Source organism: Balaenoptera ricei, chromosome 21 (genome assembly GCF_028023285.1).
Source record: "Balaenoptera ricei isolate mBalRic1 chromosome 21, mBalRic1.hap2, whole genome shotgun sequence".
Classification (NCBI taxonomy): Eukaryota; Metazoa; Chordata; class Mammalia; order Artiodactyla; family Balaenopteridae; genus Balaenoptera; species Balaenoptera ricei.
Genome location: NC_082659.1, coordinates 13,917,218 through 13,938,372, shown reverse-complemented (window position 1 = coordinate 13,938,372; position 21,155 = coordinate 13,917,218). Strand labels below are relative to the sequence as shown.

The following is a 21,155-nucleotide window of genomic DNA, read 5'->3' as shown; positions in this document are numbered from 1 at the left end:
ATGCAGGAAGGTGAGCTGGCAGGCTGAGTCCTCTGGGTGGGTCCGGCTGCTTCTTCCTGTGTCCCGCGCCTCTGCCGTTCGTCTGCAGGCTCTTCATCCTACAGCCCTTGCTCTCCTTTCCTCGGTAGCTCTTCCCTGAATATTTTGGCTTCTCTGGAATCGCGTAGGAACACTGATAATGGAGCCTCAGAATAGCAGGGCGGGAGGGGGCTGATAACAGTTGAGAACAAGTTCTGGAGACGGTTGGTGGTGGTGAACTGTAGGCTTAAAAATGGTTAGAATGGTAAATCCTATGTGGATTATACCACAATACAAAGAAAAAACTAAGTTGAGGGAGATGGAAAAAAGATTGTCCAGAGAAAACTTGTCCTATGACTAAACTCCTGAGGCTAACTTTATAATGTGAATCTTAGTGCAGGACAGGATTCTCTTCTCAAATAAAGATCAACTTGCTACAGAGAAAGTTTAAGTCAATAAAGAAAATAATGAAACACAACCATGGATCAGTTCCCCAATCCATTTGGTCTCCTGAAACATTCCTTTCTCACCGAAGCCTGTGAAAATCAAACAAAAGAAACTCTTTCACCTTCTGATTTGTGAAGGAAGGATTATGAATAAAATTAGGGACATTACACATTAGCCTCTGTTACAGAATCGTTATTAATGCACATACCACGCTACTGGATACTATCTTGCCTTGGCTAGCTGGTTTATACAATCTTTAAAAAGCTTTATGTTCTATATAGTTGATTTCAAACTTCTTAGGAGCAAAAACTTTTTTTTTCCAAACAATTTTATGCAGAATCTTCAATATATAAAACAGACAATACAGAAAGCATAGTTGGGCCGGTAGAAGTTAGGAGTGGGAGACCTGAGAGGGCGGCCCACTTGGCCTTTCCTCAACGTCCTAGGAGCCCTGAGGCACCACTGGAAAGTAAACAGGTTGGCAGTCACTGCTCTGTGCGCATATATAGATAGAACTTATAGTAGCTTAGCGATGTTCACAGTCATTTCTACGGTGGAACACTGGGCTCTTAGCATTATTGCTCCCATTATGTCATTTCTGTGAGAAAATCAGGTTTAATGTATTTCAGCTTACAGCACCTTTTCTAAGATTGTAACCCGACAAAGAAGAGAGATGTGCCTACAGTCGGTTGTTAAAATCATAGCGGTTTTGGTTAGCCATAGGATAGGTGAAAACCCTTAGATTTTCCTGAAAGTACATTATTTGAAATATTTTTTCACAGTGACTTTAAGTCTTTTCTACTTTATTTTGTGAATTTCAGGTTCTAGAAAGTATTCGCCTTTTTAAAAAACTATTGCTATTTATCTAACGTTGGCTTTTAAATTGGTTGTCTTTAAATGAAGGCTTTATTGAAAAGGCTTGAAGCTGTGAAACCAACAGTTGGTATGAAACGCTCAGAACAGCTGATGGATTATCACCGCAACATGGGTCCTCTCAGCTCATCCCCAACCTCCAGGCGAGTTAGGTCCACTCTTGGCCAGTACAGCCCGTTACGTAAGCATACTCGAAATTATTTTGTACTTGTTCGTGTCTTTTGTCCTTTTAAAAACATATAACTTCGGTTCTTATGATAGAGTTTTAAAATGCTGACTTCTGGAATGCAGTCTGTTGTTTTTCACTGGCATGCTTTGTTTTATTTGTGTTACTTCGTTAATTTCAGGTTTCATTTACAGTGTTTAATAGCAACATAGGAAGGAAACCGGGAGATAAAACCGTTGAAAATATCAGTTATCTCTTAGATCATGGAGGAGAGACTTTTACTTTCAATATGTTTATTTAAGGAAGAAATGAACAGATATGCTCTTTAAAAGTTGCTGAAACATTCTCTTTAGCCAGTTAAGAATTTTTAGTAGTATCTTCCAGCCCTAATATGTGCTTTTTCTTCCTCATTGGTAACTAAAAGAAGAATTAGCAATCTGTAGTCATCAGATTAATCCCTCTTAATGCTTAACATACGATCCGTTACATGCCTGGCCGGTAGTGTGTCCCGGAGAACGCAGGTGGGAGTGACCACTGAGTGCTAGGGTGTGTGACGCATGGAAAGGCCAGAGCTTTTTCCCTACAGAAGTCTATGCTGTTGGTTCATGTATGTGTTCAGAACTATAAAGTCTGTAGAAGCTAATCCTAAGAGAAAGTTGGAACCGCTTGTAATCTTAGACACTCAAATGACTAGTAATTCCATTCACTCATCCCTCAAGCATCATTTCCTTGGCACAGTTCATGACTAAGAAAGGGTCTTATTCCAGTTACTCACACTTAGTATTATGCCTTGAAAGCAGTAAATTATTTGTTGAATAAATGTATAAATGGTTATACATAGAGATTTTTTTCCCACTTGAATCCTTTGAGAAGCTTTTAAAAACATTTATTCCCACCCCAAATCTATTGAATCAAAATGCCCTAATATAGAGTCTGGGCATGTTTGTTATTCTATTTTTAAGTTCCACGGGGAATTCAGAAGTACATTCCTGGTTGAGAATCAAATTAGACTATTAAAAACACCTGTGAGATAGGGAAGAAAATTTTATTCTGGGCTTCAAGATAGGAGAGGAAGTTTATGATGATTTATATATTTAGTTTAAATAATTCAAATCCTTTCTTATTCTTTATATATTTTCAGGAGGAGCTTCCAGGACATCCAGTGCTACCAGTGGTCTCAGTTGTAAGAGTGAGCGATCAGCTTTTGACACATCCAGTGGCCTGTTGCTAAGACCTAAGCCCCCTAATGTCCGTACAGCTTGGTTATAAAAACTCTTTTTACTTTAAACATTGATCACCAAATTCTTACTGAAGTGCTCTTGTATATTACTATCATTCTCTGTATAAACATCTAAATACTGCTTTAAGCAATTTAAGGTGTACAACAGTGACTTGTAATTTATTGTAATTCGATGCAAAATTGTTTTGAAAAAGACAATTTAATATAAAATCAGTGTTTCCTGTGAGGAGGAGTTTATATGAGACTTATATGTATTTTACAGAGAAATGGTAGTATGCCGGTGTATTTTCTCAACATAGAAATTGGTTCAGCTGTCAGACTGACAAAACAGTTGTGATAGCATCGCTGAACGTTGGACCCAAGATGTTAGCTATACAGTTCTTTTTTGATGTGTTGTTTTTTTCGTTTCTTGTAAGCTTTATACCATGAGCATAGCTCCTGACTGACTTTGTTTTCTCTTTGCTTCAGAACTTGGGCAGTGTGACTTATAACTTAATTGTAAGACAGTTATTATGAAACAAATCTTGAAATTTGTTTTCATTGGTGGAGCTGATTTAGATTTGATGAGCAGATTGAGTGAAGCTTGAACTGGGGCCGTCCTTGTGATTCACCAGAGGTACCTACTACTTCTGTAGAAGGGAACTGAGTTAGATCTCAAACACTTTATCAACCATTCTGAACCATTTCAAACTGTGAGTATTAGAAAGCTCAACTTAGAAGCTCCTCTTTCATGTTTTTATATATTCAGGGAAAGTAGTTAATGATTCTGAGAAATTAGGTTTCTTTAGAGCTACTGCATTGTAAATAGTTTGTCCAAGGACCAGATCATCATAAGCAAAAACAAGTATCTGTTGAATCAGCAAAATAGCACCACCAGTTTGAAGGGCCAAGAAGCAGATCCTGAGTTGTGTCAGGACAGTGTTTTAAGGGATGCTGTTAATGAGTTGTGTTATACTTAGAGTTTATTGTTTTAAGTGAGAAGAAAAGAAAGAAATGCATTGTCTCACAGCTTTAGAAATTCCAGCTAGTGTTTTTAAGGGCTGAAAAAGAAAACTAAAAATATGAATGATAAAGGGGAAAAAAATCACGTTTGTTGAGGCTACTTTAAATGTCAGCTAACTTTCTTGCTTTGCTTTGGTTTGGGCATTTGTGTTGAACCCTGGAAGTATCATTTTTATCTGTCCCACTTTTAAAGTCCTAATAATCTTAAATGGAATTAGTAATGGCGAGTAGGGTGTAATATAGTTGACTTTTAAAATTAGAATATTTTTCTGTCAATCTATAGGCTCTTATACAACAAAGTAATCTAGGTCATGTTGCTTCTGCTGTCCTAATTGTCACTGTTTTCATTACTGGCCTTTTCTGTATACCTTAAAATGTATTGGAAAGTTTCTATATTAAATGCCAAATCTTTCTTTTTCTTAGTGTGAATTTTTGATCTGTAACCACAGTAAGATTTGTTCTTTGTTTTTCTGGGTTAACTCAAGCTCTGTAGCGTGTATGCCGAACTTACTTTTCTTAATACCTTCGGCAGTAAGCCAAACTGCATTTTACTCAACATCAATTCAGAATTTCTTGGTCTTAGTTTGTATTGATAGATTTTGTTTATGATAGGGCATGTGAAACGTGGGAAGAATAGGGTTAAAAAATTTATGTGAACACAAGCTGACTGTGAGATTTTTCTGCTGCTTTCTTTGAGCTTACAGTGTTCGTTCGCTGCTATCTGATATTCTGTTCTGGTGAACAGATTTTTTTTTTTTTAATTTTTTTTTTAATTTTTTTTTTAATTTTTTTATTTATTTATGGCTGTGTTGGGTCTTCGTTTCTGTGCGAGGGCTTTCTCTAGTTGTGGCAAGCGGGGGCCACTCTTCATCGCGGTGCGCGGGCCTCTCACTATCACGGCCTCTCTTGTTGTGGAGCACAGGCTCAGTAATTGTGGCTCATGGGCCCAGCCGCTCCGCGGCATGTGGGATCTTCCCAGACCAGGGCTCGAACCCGTGTTCCCTGCATTGGCAGGCAGACTCTCAACCACTGCGCCACCTGGGAAGCCCTAGTGAACAGATTTTTACATTACTTAGTGCTCTGCTTTATATATAAATTTTAGCTATACTAAACCAAGGTTTTTGTTTTGTTTTTTAACTTATTGCACTTTTAATGTTTGTATAACAACCTATCTTTAAGGAGCGATATGATAATGTTGAATTTAAAATTCAGCATTTGAATATCTGCTCAATAGTGAATTAGCCAATTTTTTTAAATTGATTTTTAAGCTGTTAGAGAAAAAAAAGTATGCAACCTTTTATGTAATAGCATTAGTTTCTGAATACATTTTGTATGGTCTTTGCTACCATATGTCAGGATACAATTATAATTTTATAGGTAAAGCTGTACTTTTATTTTATTTTTGATCATTAAAGAATTTTTTTCTTTGTATTTTGATTTTAGATACTAATATAATGCCTTTAGTTTTTACTGCGTTAACAGGGGAGGTTCATCTAAGTATTTCTGATAACAGGGGTTCAACTTGAAGAAAAAGTCAGGAAGAGCAACAATATTCATCTTTTCAAAGTGGAATTTACAATTCTGTTGTCATGATTCGTTTATATGATACGTATAAATAGAGGGATAGGAGTTGAAAAATGTGATATTCTCTGATATAAGTCAAGGTGCTTTTAAGATGTCATGATTTAAGGGGTATTTTTATGAAGGAATTGTAAGTATACTATTTTCATTTTCAAGAACATAAAAAAAGTGAAGGATCCTCTAGCACTACTTTACATTTGGTTCACTTGTACCTAAGATATATATTTTGAAGATTTACACGTGCAACTAGAAATTATACTAATCCAAGGTCTACAATTACTAGGCAAGGTTCTTATTGAGAGTTATTTTCATATCTGTCAAATGTTAAACTGATGTTACATCCTTTTTAATAAGATTCTATGAAAGATTTTGAACTATTAAAGTTATTTCCTAAGGGATAGCAATTATCTCATACTTCCCCTACTTCCTTTTTTCAATCTCCATAAAAAGCTGCTTTCTTAGCTACTACTCCGAATAAAATTTTTCTTGTTTGCTTATAAATGTAGTGTAATGCAGTGGTTTTCAGCTTGTTAACCCAAATGTCCAAAATGTCCTAGATAACTTTAAAAAGAGGTCATTGGGATGGATATGATTGTGTACTTCTCATCTTCAAATTCAAGTACTGCACAGTGTGAAAAGGATTATGACCAATATAAAGCTGGGGACACAAGTTTAAGTTATTCTATTTTAATAACTAAATTCATAAAATGTTTAATATTTTAAATGCCAAAGTCTAAACCTATAAATGATTGTAAACCATCCTAGAAAATGTGCTTAATGCTCATGAATACTTTTTCTATGAATAAAGATAGTAAGAAACTTAAAAATCAGTATCCTTTTTTAATTTTCCAGTCCACTGTAATGTGTTTTAGGCATGAAGAACTAGCTTGGCACAGTGAAGAAAGAAAGAAAAGAATGAAACATAACTGAGTTTTGATCCTATGTCTGTCTCTCAAATGCACTCTCTTATTCCCATTTTAAAAATTAGAATAATAACTTTTATGTGCCTTACATGACTAAGAATTAGCGAGAATGAAATTGGAAAGAGGATATTAATATTTATATCTTTGAAAGTATGACGTTTATGTGGCAAAGTGTTTGCTTAAAATTACATTCTTGGGCTTCCCTGGTGGCGCAGTGGTTAGGAATCCACCTGCCAATGCAGGGAACACGGGTTCGTGTCCCGGTCCGGGAAGATCCCACATGCCGCGGAGCGGCTAGGCCCGTGAGCCACAACTACTGAGCCTGCGCGTCTGGAGCCTGTGCTCCGCAACGGGAGAGGTCGTGACAGTGAGAGGCCCGCGCACCGCGATGAAGAGTGGCCCCCGCTCGCCACAACTGGAGAAAGCCCTTGCACAGAAACGAAGACCCAACACAGCCAAAAATAAATAAATTAATTAATTAAAAAAAAAATTACATTCTTGGGCTTTCCTGGTGGTGCAGTGGTTACGAATCCACCTGCCAGTGCACGAGACATGGGTTCGAGCCCTGGTCCGGGAATATCCCACCTGCTGCGGAGCAACTAAGCCCGTGCGCCACAACTACTGAGCCCACGTGCCACAACTTCTGAAGCCTACGTGCCTAGAGCCCGTGCTCCGCAACGAGAGAAGCCACCGCAATGAGAAGCCCGCGCACCACAACGAAGAGTAGCCCCTGCTTACATCAACTAGAGAAAGCCTACGCACAACAACGAAGACCCAACGCCGCCAAAAATAAATAAAATAAATTTAAAAAAAGAAATTACATTCTTGATCCTCATCTCTTCAAACCACATCATCTAATTTGTCCTGTAAAATTGTTATGATGCTACAACAGACACTCTTTTATAGCTTGAAGCAGTGTTTTTTAAAAAGTTCACATCAACATTTCATATGTAATATATGTATTATGAATGATAAGAAATACTCTTTTTAAAACTTGCTGCTAAAACATTAGTTTCGGAATTTTTTTGATGAGGGTTAAATAACAATACCTTTGGAGTAAATCACTGAGTAGTTCTGCTGTATATTTGAGCTCTCAACTAGGAAGTTAAAGGATGCTTATAGCAAATAAGATTACATTATAGCAGAAAATTTTGTTTGGTTCTAAAATTCTGGTGACTGTTTTTTAGTCCACTTAGAGATATTTCTGGAGCCACCATAATACAATCTTAATGTTCTGTGTCTCTATTTCAGAATCCAGTTTGTAAGTTCAGGTAAATTGCACTGTTTGTTCTAGATATTTTTAAGGTTTTACTGCTTTACAAAGTAAAATTTACAAGGTAACATGTCATTATTTTACTATAATTTAATGAGACACGGGGTTTTTTTCCTATGAACCTAATTTTGTATCCACTATTATAGTAAAAGAATTTGGCTAGTCACCAAAAAAATGATTAAAAACTAAGGTTTGAAATTCTTAGAGTATGTATATTACAAAGATAGTCTTCACCAAAAATCACGTTACATTTATTTCATATATTTGGGGATTATAGCTGATCTCCAAGTTTTGAGTATGCTTTGGTTTCTTTATTTCATTAGGAGAATCTTTATGTTTCATGAAGAAAATATCCAAAATTAAGCAAATATATCTGCTTCCCATGTAGTTAGGTATACAAACTAGAAAAACCTAATTCTACTGTTAATTTGAGAAGATTTCATTTTAAATTATATTTCGGGGAATGTGAGAGGAATGTGGTCTTTTAGGTGAATATCCACAAGAAAATGACATTCCATAGATTTTGTTGATAGCTGTTTAAGTATTACAGAAATACAGAAAGGGGCACAAAACAAATGTACAACTCATGTTGTCACAGAGCAAACCCCTGGGTCACCACTAACCAGATCAAGAGTTAGAATATTGCTAAGAACTCAAATCTGCAGCACCCCCCCCCGACTTTTTTTTTCACAAATGAGATTTTTTATTTGTCACCATTCAGAGTCTGAGTTTTAAACAGATTCTTGGACTGGTGGTTCATGTCCACCAGCTCTTTTACCTCCCTCATCCCCAGGCTTGTCCAGAATTGCTCCCTTCACCTTGAAGCTCCATGAGTTTTCCCAGTTCAAACTTGGGCTTCTTTAGCATTTTTACTTTTCTAACAAGTCTTCATGGAGCAGATAAATAGGCTGGCAAGCCTCTCTGTGTCTTGTCCAGTGCTGTCTGGAATCCATTTATTGACCACTTCTCTTGAGTCATTTGTCTGCACCTCTTGGGCTGTGATTTCCACCACCTGAATTCAGTGGGCCTGTGGGGCGAACTCATGAGATCCCATGGGGATCCCTCCCTGTTACCATCCTCTCTGCCTGCCAGAAGGTTAACCACCGGCTTAACTTTTAACCACCGGCTTAACTTTTAACACCATTGTGCAGTTTTGCCTGTTGTTGAATGTCATACGAATGGAATTATATTCTTTCGTGTCTCAATGCTTTTGCTGAATGTACTTATGATTGTGAGATTCTTCCACGTCGTCGCCTGTGGCTGTAATTCGTTGGTGCTCATTTCTGTGTAGTATTCTAATGTATGACTATACCACGATCCATTTATCCAGTCTGTGGCTGATGGACATTTCAAGTGGTTTCCAGGTTTTGACTATTATAAATAATGCCAATACGAAGATATCTGTAGATGTGCCTTGACCTGCGCGTGCATTTTGGTTGGGCCTATGCTTAGGAGTGGAGTTGCTGAACAGAGTCTACATATTCGATAGACAGTGCCAGAGTTTCCCAGAGTGAATGTACCAGTTTACTCTCTGGCAGAAGTGTGTTAGTTCCTGTTGCTCCATATCCTTACTCATATTTAGTGTCAGTCGTTTTTAAGGTTTAACCATTTGGGTGGGTATATAATGGTATCTCGTGATTTTTCTTTTTTTTCCGATTTTTGGCCGCACCCCTCAGCATGTGGGATCTTAGTTCCCCGACCAGGGATCAAACCTGCACCCCCTGCATTGGAAGGCAGAGTCAACCACTGGACTGCTGGGGAAGTCACCATCTTGTGATTTTTTTTTTTTTTTTAACTGCATTACTCTGGCTAATAAGATTGAACATTGGCCACTGGGATATCTTTTGTAAGGTACCTTTTCAAGCTTTTGGCCTGTTTTTCTGTTGGTTGGATGTCTTTTTCTTGTTATAGGAGCAGTTATGTGTTCTGGATATGATCAATCCCAGTGGAGTCATGTTACAAAAATTTTCTCCCAGTCTGGCTTGCCTTTTCACTATAAATGGTGTCTCTGAACAGAAATTCTTAATTTTAGTTTAGTCCAGTTTGTCAGTCTCTTCTTGCATGATTAGTACTTTTTAAAATGTTGGGTTTTATACATTTTCATTTACCCGAGGACATGGAAAAATGCTGCTCAGTTATCTTCTAAAAGTTTTGCCTTTCACACTTAGATATGCAGTTCACCTGGCACTGTTGATTGTCTCTTTTTTCATTAATTGTTACTTTAGTTATTTACTTCCAGCTTTATTCTTTGGGTTTAATTTGCTGTTATTTTTTAAACTTCTTGGAATGGATGTATAGTTCACTGATTTTCAGCCCTTCTTTTCCAATAGATGCATCAAAGGCTATAGATTTCTTCTTAGCATAGCTTTAGCTGTTTCCCACAAGTTTTGATAACATGGTATTTTTATTTTCAAGTTCAAAATATTTTTGAGTTGCCCTTCTGATTTCCACTTTTTACACCATGGCCCTTTAGAATATATTTTTATAGGGTGTTTTAAAGTTATATTTGTGGTTTTGGTTTAGTTTATATGAAAAATTGTAGGAAAAACTTGAAGCTCTAGATCAGGGTTCAGCGAGTTACAGCACATTAGCCAAATTCAGCAGCCCAGAGCCCATTTTCGTGGCTTTTACCTTCTTAAATGTTTTTTTAAGTCAAAAGAATATTTTGTGACGTGTGAATATTATACGGAATTCACATTTCAGTGTCTGTACATGAAGTTTTATGGACCAGCCACGCTGGGTTCATTTGTCTTATCCAGGGCTGCTTTTGCAATAGGGCAGAATTGTGCTGTGTCAAAGACCATCTGACCGACACAGCCTGAAATATTTACTACCTTGTCCTTCAGAGAAAAAGTTTGTTGACCCTTGCTCTAGATGATATTTTCTTGCAGACGAGATTTACTTTTGCTTCTGGCAGGCAGCAGGGGTGCTCACAATCTCAAATCGCCCTAATGCAGCTAAAGGGACGAGATGGTCTGAAGGCTGGCGTCAGTGACTGCAGGGGCCAGCCGGTCTCAGGTTCCCTCTTCCTGCTGCAGGAGGGCTCCCAGGGCTTCCCTCCCTGGGCGGGCCCCGCTTCCCTCCCTGAGAGGCTCTCAGAATCGCTTTCTAGTTCTCAGCCTTCCAGCCACATTTCCACGACTTTCAGACACCTCCCACCTCCTGGGGAAATGGACCCCAAACACCAGACTCTTCTCAGGATGTCTTCCCCCAAATCTTGGCCCCAATTTCCCATGCCCTGTTAGCTCCCCGCTGCCTTCAAGCAAATTTTTATTTTAAATAGTTTGAACCCTTTTTCTAGTCGTTTTCAGAGAGACCATTGGTTGGCACTACCTGGTCTGCCAGTTTGGAAATCCTTTATGAATCATAAATACACTCTGCTTTGAGAGAGGATTCTTCGATGTTACAGTGAAACTGCCAAATGAGTTGTGTTAGTCTTGAGCCTGGAGGGGTCTGGGCAGCTGTCAGATGAAGCAGCCCCGTTTTCTCATCCCCCTTTCAGCCCCCCAGGGTTGAGGGTGGTGGTGGCCATGATCCCCGTTCGTCTGGTTCCCACCAGTGACTGAGTCCCGGGAATAACCCCAGCCTCTTCCCCCGTGCTCACTCTCTACCCCTTTTAAACCCACTGCAGTTCCTCACGTCGTCCTGCTGTTACCGCTTTGATTCCAGGTAATCGATTCTCACCTCCATTGCTGTCTCCTTGCCCCCAATCCCTTCTCCACGCTGCTGCCAAAGTGCTGAAGCGGAAACTTGATCACATCACTTCCTTGCTGTAAAAGTTCAACGGCTCTCGAGAGACTGTTGTAGAAAAATGGAAGTCCTTCAGAAGAGCCCACTAAGCGCTTCATTATTTAGCCTCACTTCTCATCACACCCACAGACCCTTTTCAGCCTTCCTTAAGCTCAGCCTCCCCCCAGACTATAAATTCCCTAAGGGCAGACATCATGTTTTACTGGAATTGTATGTTCTCTGGGTCTAGCACAGTGTAGGTATTCACATGATGGTATGAAAGGACTGATGGGTAAGCTAAAACAATTGTGTCCATGCTTACCATTCCCTTTATTCTTACCTTTCTCTGTCCTCTTAGTCATGGGGCTTCAAATGAGCCCATCTTCCAAATCTGTGGGCAAAAATTCCCTTTGTCTAACCGACCCTCTGGCTACTATCCTGTTTTTATTTCTTTATTTCTTTGTACTAAATTGAGAATGCTGTGTGAGAATTCTTTGTACACACGGGTCCTTCCACCTTGGCTGCCACCTGTCTCCCCTGGTCCACTGGATTCCAGAAGCCCAAGGGTGTGTACTCTCCTCTGACATCTCGCTGCAGGCCTGCCACATTCACCCAATAACCCATCACTTGGTATTTCTCTCTTACCAACCCTCTGTTGTGGCACTTGTAGTCTCTAAGTTACTGCAGTTACTTATTTACATTCTTCTTTCCTCTGTTAAGACTCCTCCTCAGTGACAGGGACTGGGTCAGTCTGGCATTAACTTTGGCTCCAGTGCCTGACGTGCTGCTTTGGCGTGTGCTCAGCCGTGTGTGGGGTGAATATGTGTTGTCCCCTTCTGCCCCACTCCCCACTCCCTCCATAACCTCTTAAAAATGCTGCCTTACCTCATCAGCACCATACTGAATCTGTTCAGGTCACTGATGGCTCCCTCCTTGCCAAATCCCAAGACCTTTCTCTCTACCTCCTTCTTTTCTAACCTCTCTGGGGCATTTGCTATTATTGACCCTCTTTGAAATAATCCTCTACTTTACTTTGATGCCACATGGGTTACCTCAATTCTTTCTCTGGGTTTTGCCTGATGACTGGGACTAGCACCTGTCTCTCTAACCCCTAATGGTGGTGACTCTTCTTCAAGGCCATCTCGGTCATCTTCTCTGTTGTTGTTTTTTGTTTTTTTTTTTAAATTTTATTGATTGATTGATTGATTTTTGGCTGTGTTGGGTCTTGCTGCGTGCAGGCTTTCTCTAGTTGCGGCGAGTGGGGGCCACTCTTTGTTGAGGTGCGCGGTCTTCTTATTGCTGTGGTTTCTCTTGTTGCGGAGCACGAGGTCTAGGCGCGCAGACTTCAGTAGTTGCAGCATGCGGGCTCAGTAGTTGTGGCTCACGGGCTCTAGAGCACAGGCTCAGTATTTGTGGCACACAGGCTTAGTTGCTCTGAGGCATGTGGGATATTCCCGGACCAGGGCTTGAACCCGTGGCCCCTGCGTTGGTAGGCAGATTCTTAACCACCACGCCACCAGGGAAGTCCCTCTGTTGTTTTTATACTTACTCATTTTATTGATTCTTAAGGACTGTTTACAAAAAATGCTACATTTAAGATAGTTTCCAAATTTCTATCTAGTCTTCTTTCCTTTACTTTTACATAGTTCTTTACTTTTAGGATCCCTTTTAGATGTTTTCAGTTACTTCAGAATCCTTATATCCAAAACTGAAGTCACTGACTTTCCCAAGTGCTGCCTCCTAACTTCTGTTGCCATCAGGGTAGTGTCATTTTTTCTCAAACATTACAGCTCAGCATTCTTGTTGATTAACATTTTTCTTCAGTGTCTGAATTATGTCCTGTCATTCTTCAAAATGTAACACACTCCTCACTTTCACTGCCGTCCCTCTAATCCACACCTTTATCACCTTTATCGTATTTGGATTACTAAAATAGGCTTTTAGCTAGAGAAAGCTTAGGAAGCACTCACTTTAGATTATATATCATGTGGTTTGGTACTTAAGTCATATGGTCTCAGGTATTGACTTTAGTCTGTGTTTTACATCCCAAATAAAGCAAGAGAAAAGCCCTGAGAGCAGAGACCCCATCATGCTTTTGGATCTGCCACAGCATCCAGGCACATGTGAGGCCACAGAGTGTCACTCAGTAATATCTGGCTCATCGATATTTGCAAGAAATTGCAAGAAATAGGGAAACTGAACTACAATAAAATGTTTAAAGATGCTCTCGTAAAGGGCTACGAGAATTAAAAATGAATAGAACACAGAAAAATTATAGTCTACAAAATGTCTTATGAGACATAGGTAACATTAATACACACACTGTACATTAACAATTATAAAACAGTAGATTCTCATTATTTGTGGTAGTCATGTCCTACAGTGTTAGCAGGAGCACTGAATTAGCAAATACTGGTTCACTGCTCCTAAGGGAAATACAGGTTAGGTTCCTTTGAGCTTCTGGTCATATTTTTGTCAACCAACCAATACATAACCTTGTTTTACGTGTGTCTGTGTTTAAAGCCACATATTTAATATAAATGGTTGATCCATTAACATTAAACTCATGGCCAACAGCACTCATGCCTGAAGGAAGCTCATCTAACACACATATCTCCTCCATAAGGCACAGCACAGCCTTCCAGCACTTAGAAACCCTGGACATCACGTCATCACTACGCTTTGGGGCCATTTTAAACAATGAAATCACCAACAGAAAGCACAAAAAGGCGAAAAACATGGCACTGCATAGGTCACGAAAGGCCCCGTTTTCAGAGTGGGAGCAGAGCGGAAACACGAAGGCAGGTCATGGACTACTTTGACCTCAGCTGGGAAGGCACGTGTCAGGCAAGTTTTTCATTGCTCTGTTCATGTCCAGGAATGAACACACAGGGGTTAGAAATAAATTTTAGAGAGGAGTCTAATTTGCAAATATGGAATCTGCAAATGAGGACCAAGTGTACTTTTTCATGCACTGATAAAAACTGATATTCAAGAGAAGCAGAAAAATGAAAGGAATTTATGGCATGATAGATTTTGTAAAATTGTATTTAAGGACTTGAAATTTGAATTTAAGGCAGCCATCAATTTTCATCTATAACATTATATTGGGGTCAATGCATGACCCCAATGTGGTTGTCCACTTACTACCCTCTGCATGTTCAAGATCCCACCCAACTGGAGGACTCGACTTTCCCAAATACTCCCCAGGTTCTCTGTGTTTTTTTCAGATGCACCTTTTCCTCATTCATTCTTGCATTCAACAAACACGTATTAAACACCACCCATGTCCCAGGCACAAGGCAGTGAAAATGATGATCACCGTCCTGAGTTTGCGTTGCACGCTGTAGGTGTTTTTAAATTTTGCCTCAGCACAGTCTATGGTCCATATTCTACACAAAGTAAAACAGAATGGAAGCCATTATTCAGTTAATTGAGGTTTAAACACAAACCATGGAGGCGAGCCTTCTTTCAAAGTTACACCCTTATGAGCTGCCTTCTTCTCTGTCAGCCTCCATACTTTTTCCCATACATGCAAAATACAAAATAAGGTGGCTAAAAAGACAGAAGATACCCATAGGTGAAACTTATAGGGAGAATATCCATAAAAAATGAAAAGGGCTTATTGGGGTGCTGGTTAAGAGAAGGGGTGCATTTAGGGAGAGAGCTTTGCAGGAAAGAGGGCTAGTGAGGAATCCCTGGGGGCGGGACACTCCATTCCCAGTTGTTACTTTAAACACTTCTCAACCCTCCAGACCTTCAAGCCTGACAGCTCTGCACGGTGAGAAGACTGCAGAGCTAGGATGGTAAGGGGAGGTACCGCCTGTCGAGGCTGAGGGGTCTGGGGGTTCTGGGTGCGCTCAGGAGCTGGGCTGAGGACTGATTCCACCAGGCTCCTTACACAAATCTCCGCTCCCGATGCCTCAGGGGTAACACTCGCGGGGACGGGGGAGGCCAACATCTGGGTCACGTGCAGAAGGGGGACAGTGACACTAATAGATGCTCAGTCCCCTTCTCCACTTCCCGCTCCTGCCAGGGAGGGCCCGCTGTTCGCTCGCTGCCCACACTGCCCACCTGCTTCTCATACCCCACATCCCGCATCCCCGGCTAACTCTTAGGCTTGAAAATACTCAAAGGGCTGGCCTTACTTTGAGATATACTTCACAAAAGTATTTGTCCTCCTAGCCTGCCCTGCTTTTCTTTTCTCTCCATCAGCAACAGAATTTGGGCCGTTTCTATCATCCTTAGCATTGGAAAGCCAATGAGGACAAGGTATCCAGAAGGTGCCTAACAAACAGCGTTTGTGGCCTGGCCTTGAGATGGCCTTAAGAGACTTTCTTTTTAGCTCTCTGGCCTTTTCCAGAGGCAGAGACAACTGCTAGATTAGGAAGGATATAACCTTGGAGGTGGCCAAACACAGACCTTAGTTACTAGAGTGAAACGAGGCAGCCGATTTTTTATCGGGGAGGCGGGAGTAAGGAGAAGAGACTGGGAAGAAGGGTAAAGAACAGAGGGTACCGGGACTTCCCCGGCGGTCCAGTGGTCAGGACGCCGCGCTTTCACTGCCATGGCCTGGGTTCAATCCCTTGTCGGGGAACTAAGGTCCCGTAGCCAAAAACAAAAACAAAAAAACAGAGGGTACCGAGATGCCCCTCAACCACCTGTCAGGAGAACCATAAAAGACATGTGCCTGCCCTCCAGGCTTCGCCAGCAGGTAGGGACTTGTTTCCTCCAGGTCACTCCCAACAAGCAAGGACCATATGAACTGCATGTTCTTCTGGACCAATAATGCTTACTTTCCTCTTGCAAACAGGTTTATGAGAGTCAAACCCAAAACTGACTTTTCCTCTAGGTCTTGATAAATTGTTGCAGAAAAGAAGTGCTGGCAGATACTTCCTATACCCATGTATTTAAATCGAGTTATTTTCTTTCAAGGCCCACCTTCTACCACTTCCCCCAGTTCATCTCCCGGCTCCTAGTCCTACTCAGCCAGGATTCACTGTATTAAACGTTACATTATTTAACAATGCCAGGTCACTCCTCTCCCCTAACCCCACTTAAGCTTTTTCAGAATAGGCTCCTGCCTTTTTGTATCTTCCACAGGACCTAATAGGCATTAAATACCAGCTTGCTAACTGATTTTCAAAGAATACTGTCTACCTGTCAGAAAATTCCAAGTATCACAGTTCTCTAAAGACACTAATACAGAGCACTTCCTAATCATGCAAAGCTCTTGAAACTGTGATTTAAAGCTTTTAGTGGAACCTCAGAATTCCTGAAGACAGTATGAAAGTGCATAAAGTAAGGTAAGATTATAGAAGCTACGATCTGTGTTACCACTAAGAGTCTACAGCAGCATCGCAGGAGGTAAGGTGAAAAGAGACGGCATAACCTATTTCAGTTTGAAAACCAGAACCTTAAGCCCTGTAGGTGCTCACATGATACACAGTATAATATCTGACATTTAGAAGCTTGGCCACGGAGTTATAAATGAGTCATGCTAGAAAATAAGATTGATGGTCTTATGATTTTAATCCATTTGGCAGTTAATAAGAATTCAGTAAAATAGCATGCATTAAGTGGTCTTCACTGACATTTCACATTCAGTTATTCATTATTGTAGCTTCAGTTAATTATATAAGTATGATAAGTTATTTTCTATTTGCTGTGGGAATTTAAATGTAAAATAAATACAAAATACATTTGTGGTTTAATGAATACTCAATGAAGCCTTTTTTTTTTTTCCTGAGGTATTCCTTTCAATCTGGTTTCATCCCAGATCTTTCTTTTTACTTCCCCTAGGAAGAGTCTATTAAACCACACGATGGATCTGGAACCAATGAACTTGAGTTTTAATTACATCAGACATACTTTTTGATCTCATCATACAATACCAATACAAAAGCACCGCCCATGCCTCTCAACACGTTGGACCAGGCGCCTTTGAAGAAAGCCTTGGGTCCTTCGTCTTTTGCAATCTTCCTCCAGCAGTCCACTGTCCCAGAGTACATAATATCCGCTGTGGAAACAAATGTTGGTAAGGGCTCCATAATTCTGGGGGAAAGAGACTTTTCCTCCAAAAGACATCTGCCCACACTGTCACCAGTGTTATAAAGGTCACTTTGAGCCTTCCGCCCAGCTCTATGCACATTCAACAGGACGTCCCCTCCCCTTGCATAACTGCTGAGGGGGGGTCTCTGGTGATTCCTACTTCAGCTCAACTCAAGATCAACTGAAGAACTGGGGCGATGAACCAGCTAATTCACAGAAGTCAAACAGTGAAACAGGAAGGGAGCTGGGTACAGCGGAAGTATTAAGCTGGGTGGTCCCCTTTGTTATGGATGAGAAAACTAAGGCCTAATCTCAGATTATACTGCCTAAGGTTAAAATAAGAGACGCAATTATTAGGTTGAACCATAAGAAACTGCCAACATTCGATGTTTTTTACTGTAAACATGGCAATTTCATATGTTTCAACCTATGGAAGCCAAAACTTTTCCTATCGCAACAGACTGCTTCAGGCCATGTCTCCCCCAGCTAAATCACCCTCCCCAATAATACTTGTAATAACTAGATAAGAGAAGAAGTATTTTTAAATAAACTAGCTGCCTACTTCAATTCTTTCCCCTTGTTTCTGCACCCAGGCTCTAAGGGAAAAGGGCCTAAGGCCTCTATGATGCTAGATACCTAGTTAAGTTCACTTCTAAATATCCCATTTTTGGTGTTCTTATCATTTCTTTGATAAAAATAAAAAATCTTTTTTTAAAGGAATAGTTGAGAATGTTGGGGAGGATTCATTATCATCTTTCTTTCCTAAATTCTTAGCACAATTTTAACAACTTAGAATAGTGAAGGCTGTAAAGAGCACTGACTGGTATTCTCCTTGAGCAGAAACATAAGACTCTGAGAGGTCTCAGGCTTACCCCCTTTCCGACCAGACTGCATCATCATCCTACGGCGGACAGTGTCAAAGGGGTAGGACACCAGCCCTGCGACCGCCGTCACAGTCTGGGCAATCATCCAGCTCACGATAATGTGCACATTCTTGGGGTCAGGCAACATCCCTGTGGGCAGAGCCAAGAAACCAAATGACCATGACATGATTCCTCTGAGCAGCTGAGCAAAAAGCAGGTGGGGATGGAGAACAGGCCGCCACACCTCCAACTCCATGCCCTACCCTTCCAGAAGAGTCCGCCCTTCGTGGGGTGCCTCGTGAGTAACCAGGCAGCCGACAAAAGTTGGTGGCACCCTCCCTGGATCCGCAAAGCCAGAGCTGTGCCCAGTGCACAGGGCATGTTGAAGTGGCTCCAAGTTAAACTTAGTAACTGATAGAGGGAGCTGGGCTCCCCCTTCGTCCGTCCTCGCTGAATAACTCAGGGCCAGTTTATTTCAGTAGAGGACAAGGAGAATCCCCCAGCTATTGATCCACGCCTCAACACCTCCTCACTGAGAAGCCTCAGTTTAGGCCAGGGACAAGGGACAAACAAGATTAACAAATACAAAGTCCTTTATCAGTTAAAGATCCCTCAGGATCCTCTGCACACACCCTCCTCCTCCCCACTCTGCACCCCCTGATGCCCTTCTCTCACCCTTGGCCGTATCATAGACTCCAAAGTAGGCGGCTCTGTAGATAATGATGCCCTGCACAGAGACGTTGAAACCCTGGTAGAGACCCCTCAGGCCATCAGACTTGAAGATCTTGGTGAGACAGTTGCCCAGACCAGTGAACTCACGCTGGGCAGCACCCTTGCCCACGTCGGCGGCCAATCTGGTCCTAGCAAAGTCCAGCGGGTAGACAAAGCAGAGAGAGGTGGCCCCAGCTGCCCCACCGGAAGCCAGGTTACCCGCAAAGTAGCGCCAGAACTGCTTATGGCGGTCCACGCCCCCCAGGAAGATCTGCTTGTACTTGTCCTTGAAGGCGAAGTTGAGAGCTTGGGTGGGGAAGTAACGGATCACGTTGGCCAGGTTACCCCTCCAGAAGGAGAGAACGCCCTGCTCCTTGGGGATTCTCACCACGCAATCAATGATCCCTTTGTATTGCTTCTCAGCACTGATCTGTTTGCTGGCATGCTGGACCTGTGGAGGGGAGGAGGAGGAGGGTGGTGGAGGACAGGCAGGGCAGAGAGAAGGAAAGATGACAGGAGAACAAGGTTTGCACTTCCTGGATTTCCTTGTTTAAAAAGTATGGGGAGGGCTTCCCTGGTGGCGCAGTGGTTGACAATCTGCCTGCCAATGCAGGGGACACGGGTTCGAGCCCTGGTCTGGGAAGATCCCACATGCCGCGGAGCAACTAGGCCCATGAGCCACAACTACTGAGCCTGCGCGTCTGGAGCTTGTGCTCTGCAACGAGAGGCCCGCGCACCACGATGAAGAGTGGCCTCCGCTCGCCGCAACTAGAGAAAGCCCTCGCACAGAAACGAAGACCCAACACAGCCAAAAAATAAAAAAATAAATAAATAAATATTAAAAAAAAAAAAGTATGGGGAAATCAAATGATTATTGAGTAAATGTGTTAGCTACTTGGATAATACGCCCCCCAAACCCAATTTTGCCTCAATTATCAGGGCATTTGAGAGAAAAGTTTCTGCTCCAAATAAACAGAAAGGATGATTTGATTACATAAAGGGAGTCATTTATTTGTTGCATTTTTTCCTAGGTGCCAGAACTATACTAGAGGCTTACTGGGAGATAGAAATGATTAAAGATCCTTGCCCCAAAGGACACCTGCTCTGATTTGACAGACATGATCGGCAGAAGATGAGAATTCCTCAGTCTCTCTCTAGTCTCCCTGGAGACCAGGATCTCTGAGTAGTAGATGTTCTAACAGCAGGAGAAGGAATCCACTAGGCATTCAAGCCTGAAATTTTTCAAGCGGATTATCCAAGTAATTAATTATTGAGGGGTTTGTTGCCGTGGGCAATTTGTTGGGGTTTTTCTTGTTACTGATCATTTTGACTCCCAAATTGAGAACGCCCAATTCCTCATTGGAGGGACCCTTGCCTTTTGGGCAAGTGAAAAAAAAAGGGTACATGGGATGATGAGGATAAGCCATTCAGAGACCAGGCTGGGGAGGAAAAGATTTGGGGACAGGATGAGTAAAGTGATCTAAGTTTATTCTGAAAATTGTTTCTTAGTCTCTCAAAACCTGTTTCTTTATGTGCGAAATGGGGAAAAATAATATCTACCTTACAGAGGTCATACAAAGATGAACGAATAATAGATATGTCAGCCTATAGCACAGCGCATGAGACATCGTAATAATGTCGAGTAATAACAATTATTTTGATGTTTTTATTGTAAAAGGTGGATGCAGGTAAGAGGGTGCGAGGGACTTTAAAAATCAAGAGGTGAGGCCGACCCAAGAAGCCTGAGTGCCCGCGCTGTCCCTGGAGCAGGATCTGGCTGGCTGCAACCTACTCCGGGTGGGTTTCCATATATAGACACTCGCACGCGGGGCGCCACCCGACACCAGGAACCCGCTACTGACTGACGCTAGACCTGTCTCTGAGCAGAGGGCACCTTCCCCTTCTCGCAGGCCGCGCGCCGGGCCCAGGCCTAGAGCGGATTTTCGGCGGCGCCCCGCTTCCCCTCGCCCCGCAGCTCGCCCGGGCCCCGCGCGCCCCGCCCCGCGCCCAGCTCGCCGCGCCCGCGCCCGCTCGGTCTTCACCTGCAGCAGCAGTTTGACCCTCTCGATGGGGGCAACCGCGGTCTTGGAGATGGCAGCGGCGACGCCGCCAGCCAGGAAGTCCTTCAGGAAGCTCCAAGCCTGGTCGCTCATGGTGACAGCCGGGCGCACACCGCCTCCGGGAGCCGCGCTCTCGCTCTCTTCGCCTGACCAGGCACAGAGTCCCCAGCTCTGTCCCTGCGCGACGCGAAGGGGCCGGTCGTTCCGCCCCGCAGCCC

At 42.1% G+C, this 21,155-nt stretch overlaps 2 protein-coding genes across 3 annotated transcripts in view; one reads left to right on the top strand and one right to left on the bottom strand.

The window, feature by feature from the left end:
- The window catches only part of CFAP97 (cilia and flagella associated protein 97), a 40,681-nt gene extending 34,527 nt beyond the window's left edge, over positions 1-6,154 (top strand). For both annotated transcript variants that reach the window (XM_059909289.1, XM_059909288.1), the window contains exons 4-5: positions 1,369-1,519; positions 2,646-6,154. In XM_059909289.1, the coding sequence (XP_059765272.1) occupies positions 1,369-1,519; positions 2,646-2,773 (279 nt within the window). In that variant the 3' untranslated portion in view covers positions 2,774-6,154. The remainder of the gene's footprint in view (positions 1-1,368; positions 1,520-2,645) is intronic.
- A 10,927-nt stretch (positions 6,155-17,081) lies between these two features.
- On the bottom strand, positions 17,082-21,155 carry SLC25A4 (solute carrier family 25 member 4). The gene is made up of 4 exons (XM_059909304.1): positions 20,920-21,155; positions 18,842-19,328; positions 18,176-18,316; positions 17,082-17,271 (listed from the first exon to the last, which is right to left on the bottom strand). The coding sequence occupies exons 1-4, from the start codon at positions 21,028-21,030 to the stop codon at positions 17,114-17,116; spliced, it is 897 nt and encodes a 298-aa protein (XP_059765287.1). The 5' UTR covers positions 21,031-21,155; the 3' UTR covers positions 17,082-17,113.

Coding starts and splice junctions, on each gene's coding strand:
- SLC25A4 (XM_059909304.1), bottom strand. CDS start 21,030: ATGAGCGACCAGGCTTGGAGCTTCCTGAAGGACTTCCTGGCTGGCGGC. Junction 18,317..18,841: donor AGTCTATGATACGGCCAAGG/GTGAGAGAAGGG, acceptor CTCTGCCCACAG/GGATGTTGCCTGACCCCAAG. Junction 17,272..18,175: donor GCAGTCTGGTCGGAAAGGGG/GTAAGCCTGAGA, acceptor TTGTTTCCACAG/CGGATATTATGTACTCTGGG.